Genomic DNA, 6,008 nt, shown 5'->3' with positions numbered 1-6,008 from the left:
GCTAGTGCCCTTTTTAATAGTCGAAAGTGATTGGAAGCCAATAACACCCCTTCCACGCCCACCATTTCCCCATTTTATGGCTCTAAAATCGAATCAAAATTCATAATGTGAATATTTTTATAATTAGAGAAATGACATTTTAAGTTCTAAACAAAACAACATTTTAAGTCCTCTTGCTCTCCCCCAGACACCCACTAAAATGTTAAACTCGGTCTTCAAAGTATTTCCGTGATAATTGCAGATAACAGAGATGGCTATCTCAAAGTTTTAATCTAATACAAATGGGGTAGAAACAGGCACACAAGGTCCCTCTGGAGCTAGAGGAGGGTCAAGGTGCCCTCCAATCCTTTTAGGGTCTTAAATAGGGCACAGAACTTCCAATTCTGGATGATTTAAGTTCCCTGGCATGTCTCTACGACTATTTTTTCAGTACAATGAGGTCGAAAAAACAACATGAGACACTTTGCTCTTGTCAATGTCAGTGCGTTGATTGACTTGAAATTACCATTATAGGAATATAAATAGACTTTTGTGGAGTTCAAAATTTATAATTTACAGCATTGCTGAAGTTTTAATTTTTTATCATCTTTTTTAGTTAGGCTAATATAAAAAAAAAACAGCAGGTTAATAGGAAATGCAAAGAACTAGGCGAGAATCCTAAGAATATGTAGGTTTCAGGGGATGGGGCAAGTTCCCCCAAGTCCTCCTCTCTGAGTACATGCCTACTATATATTTTTTTTTTGTCTATATGCGACAATGGCGATTTGGTGTTAAAATGAATTGTCTGTATTGGTAATTTCTTCATTTATTTACAGGTTTAACAACCAATAGGGTTAAGGAAGTTAAGAAAACGCAAAATAAGACAGCACAAGTCAATCATCTTCACTTTCATCAAGTGAAGTTTGCACTTTTTTCCCCCGAGTTTCATTCAATGTTACATCAATATTTTCAATGATTTTCGGGTCATATTTTGGAACAGTAACGCCATCTATAACCGATGGAATTAATAGCCGACTTTTTTTGTAATCTAGATGGCGATGTATGAGACCACAATATTGCTGATAATCGGCCACAATATCTTGTCGCCTCAGAAACTCATAGACATGAGTCCAATCTTGAAATGCACTTTCCCCTTTTTCATCCATAAAAGACTGCACATCCTCCATCAGATTATTGAATATTCGATTTGAGGCTGCATGAAGAACATCAATTGATTCCTTGCTGAGGGCAGTTTGTGTGAAGAATTTAGCAAGTTTAGTGATAAAAGATCGACTATACACAAAGTCATTAGGATTTCTTGATCTAGTTTTTCTCAAACGTCTACCCCGTTGTTGTCTGTTCTTTGGAGTTAATCTGTTGAAGACGTTTTGAATACTGGCGTTTGGCTTACCAATTGCCACGTTTCGTGGCAGTCGACTTGGGCCTGGCGTATCCATGACTTGGTTCGCAGTTACAGCAGAGCGGACTCGTTGGGCAGCACCAAAAAGGGACTTATTGGACACAGTGGGAGCTGTATTTTCTGTTCGATCCTGAAAATAAAAGTTAAAGGTAGTAATTTGTTATCAGAAGGTGACCTAACAGAAATTTGAACCCACAAGTTTCAGTTTCCAACCACTGTGAAACGCAGAAGGCTTAGATGGTTTGGATATGTCTTGAGACGTCTGGGTGGTCAACCATCTCGCTGCCCCCTGAATAAAGTTCCTCCTAATCCCCATTAATGAAAGAAATATCAAAGGGGGCACAGGAAATCACACGAATATCAAAGTACCCCCCTTTGGGGGTACTTAGTAAAGAACGATATGACTTCTATGTGTTTTTTGGTATTTTAAAAAGAAGCCTGTAGTCTCTGGGAGGGCTCCACATGAGGGTACAAATGAAATGCTAATCATCTGTCCCCGAAAAGTTATATCCAAGTAAGGTTATAAATAACAGACAAAAAAAACAAAAACCTTTACATAAATCTAGACGTGAAATTTACACGTAGCTCCAACAAAATTATAAAATCAGTGGAACCACTATGATGTCAAGTATCAATAATGCGTTGACTTCTAGTACAAATGTCTTCAAAATAATACGCTTTGTTTATCCATGATAAGCTAACTCAGTGAAGTTTTTATTTGCGCCAGAAATTGAGTCAAATTCAATTAAACTAAGTTTTAATAAAGGTTTACGCGCTCTGAAGTATTTTGAAATAGAAATTGAGCTTAGCAACCCTGTTTTATTTATTAAAATAAATTTAATAATTTATTAAAATAAAATAAATATTAAAATAAACGTAACTAAAAAGTATGAAACGATAAACATGCCTCTTAAGCGAAAAAAAAAGGTCAAAACTCAATAGCATACAAAAGAAACAAATAAGCTTAAAACAACGAAAAGCTTCAAACTTGTGATGAATTTTGCATAACATAAAAGGAGAGAAAAGGAGATCAAGAAAGAAAATAGGAGAGAGAGAAGTCAAAGTTAAAAAAGTTCCGATAACTTATTTAAATATCTACAGTTGTAATTGAATAAATCGAAGGAATATTATTTGTTTGAATGTGTATTGTTATCTTCCTGGAAAGTCCCCATTCAAAATCTGAATAACTCTTGACTATTCCACACGGGACTCAAATTAATTCAGCAAGAAAAGGAAAGAGTTCACTATAAGTATTATAATCGATAGCATATTTGAAAGTTATTACAAGCCTTGGGCCCAGAAATACATTTCAATGGGTTTTACAAAGGGTGTGCAAAAACTCAAGAGTCAAATATTTTCCAGCACGGAAGAGACTATAGAACTTGACTTTGCGGCTCCTGCAGACTTATAGAAGATGCACGGATCTTGGCAACTTTAGTACTCTGGAAAGACTGATCCAGGGTTGCCACACGGTGAAAAAAGCCACTAGATTCTAGGGATTTTTCGTTCATTTAGTGATTTTCTTGAATAATCTAGTGATTTATATGCTGATTTAGTGATTTTTTGTTTAGGCAATTAAAAAATCACTTGAAATAATGATAAATCACTAGAGGCGGCAACCCTGATCGATCTATTACCTCGCTAATTGCTAAGCCGGTCAGACCTATAATACTGTAGACTACCCTTCCATTTAAAAAGAGGTGGACGGTGCAAGCCGTGGGTTACGGAGTCCTATACTACTACCGTGGGTGTTCTTGGTGGCACGCGGAGATGTTCAGAAGAATTCTAAGATGAACCTAACTTTCAAAAAAATATTTAGGAAAGCATACGGAAATTCCAAGATTTCTTCGACCCCCTCCCACCCAAAAAAAAAAAAATCAAGCGCACTTATCTACACAGCCGTTGCTAAAACAAAAAAGCAACATCCTCTCGTTTGCGTGAAATTTGGACGTAGATTTTTATATGCTGACATAAGTAAGATTTATTACCTTATTATTGATTTATTATTATTATCGTTTTATTATTTTTAAATATAGATTTGTTATTATAAGATTTATTATTGGCTTTACAGATAAGTTTCACTCTAAGTTTTATAGCTGTTTAGCAACCCTTCGGACATGTCTCCATTGAACTATAGTTGTATTTTAATCATCATATATCATATTTAGTTCTTCATATACTATTTATATATTATCATATACTATTTATATATTATCATATACTATTTATATATTATCATATACTATTTATATATTATCATATACTATTTATATATTATCATATACTATTTATATATTATCATATACTATTTATATATTATCATATACTATTTATATATTATCATATACTATTTATATATTATCATATACTATTTATATATTATCATATACTATTTATATATTATCATATACTATTTATATATTATCATATACTATTTATATATTATCATATACTATTTATATATTATCATATACTATTTATATATTATCATATACTATTTATATATTATCATATACTATTTATATATTATCATATACTATTTATATATTATCATATACTATTTATATATTATCATATACTATTTATATATTATCATATACTATTTATATATTATCATATACTATTTATATATTATCATATACTATTTATATATTATCAATCATATACTATTTATATATTATCATATACTATTTATATATTATCATATACTATTTATATATTATCATATACTATTTATATATTATCATATACTATTTATATATTATCATATACTATTTATATATTATCATATACTATTTATATATTATCATATACTATTTATATATTATCATATACTATTTATATATTATCATATACTATTTATATATTATCATATACTATTTATATATTATCATATACTATTTATATATTATCATATACTATTTATATATTATCATATACTATTTATATATTATCATATACTATTTATATATTATCATATACTATTTATATATTATCATATACTATTTATATATTATCATATACTATTTATATATTATCATATACTATTTATATATTATCATATACTATTTATATATTATCAATCATATACTATTTATATATTATCATATACTATTTATATATTATCATATACTATTTATATATTATCATATACTATTTATATATTATCATATACTATTTATATATTATCATATACTATTTATATATTATCATATACTATTTATATATTATCATATACTATTTATATATTATCATATACTATTTATATATTATCATATACTATTTATATATTATCATATACTATTTATATATTATCATATACTATTTATATATTATCATATACTATTTATATATTATCATATACTATTTATATATTATCATATACTATTTATATATTATCATATACTATTTATATATTATCATATACTATTTATATATTATCATATACTATTTATATATTATCATATACTATTTATATATTATCATATACTATTTATATATTATCATATACTATTTATATATTATCATATACTATTTATATATTATCATATACTATTTATATATTATCATATACTATTTATATATTATCATATACTATTTATATATTATCATATACTATTTATATATTATCATATACTATTTATATATTATCATATACTATTTATATATTATCATATACTATTTATATATTATCATATACTATTTATATATTATCATATACTATTTATATATTATCATATACTATTTATATATTATCATATACTATTTATATATTATCATATACTATTTATATATTATCATATACTATTTATATATTATCATATACTATTTATATATTATCATATACTATTTATATATTATCATATACTATTTATATATTATCATATACTATTTATATATTATCATATACTATTTATATATTATCATATACTATTTATATATTATCATATACTATTTATATATTATCATATACTATTTATATATTATCATATACTATTTATATATTATCATATACTATTTATATATTATCATATACTATTTATATATTATCATATACTATTTATATATTATCATATACTATTTATATATTATCATATACTATTTATATATTATCATATACTATTTATATATTATCAATCATATACTATTTATATATTATCATATACTATTTATATATTATCATATACTATTTATATATTATCATATACTATTTATATATTATCATATACTATTTATATATTATCATATACTATTTATATATTATCATATACTATTTATATATTATCATATACTATTTATATATTATCATATACTATTTATATATTATCATATACTATTTATATATTATCATATACTATTTATATATTATCATATACTATTTATATATTATCATATACTATTTATATATTATCAATCATATACTATTTATATATTATCATATACTATTTATATATTATCATATACTATTTATATATTATCATATACTATTTATATATTATCATATAATATATAGTTTACACTTAAAGAGCCACTGGAGAATCTAAACAAATCCCTGAAATATGCAGAATTCACAAGTTCTTGACACGGGTGACATGTTTTGAGCTCTTAC

General features: G+C 25.5%; 1 protein-coding gene across 1 annotated transcript in view; it reads right to left on the bottom strand.

The window, feature by feature from the left end:
- Positions 1-781: 781 nt before the first annotated feature.
- Positions 782-6,008, bottom strand: part of LOC148945648 (uncharacterized) — a 105,733-nt gene continuing 100,506 nt past the window's right edge. The window contains exon 14 of the mRNA XM_089098527.1: positions 782-1,529. Within this exon, the coding sequence (XP_088954653.1) occupies positions 873-1,529 (657 nt within the window). The 3' untranslated portion in view covers positions 782-872. The remainder of the gene's footprint in view (positions 1,530-6,008) is intronic.

The sequence above is a fragment of the Artemia sp. Qi Xiang Cuo genome, chromosome 12 (assembly GCF_049724085.1).
Source record: "Artemia sp. Qi Xiang Cuo chromosome 12, ASM4972408v1, whole genome shotgun sequence".
Taxonomy (NCBI): Eukaryota; Metazoa; Arthropoda; class Branchiopoda; order Anostraca; family Artemiidae; genus Artemia; species Artemia sp. Qi Xiang Cuo.
Note: the sequence above shows the minus strand (reverse complement) of the source record. Positions and strands in the feature narration are given on the sequence as shown.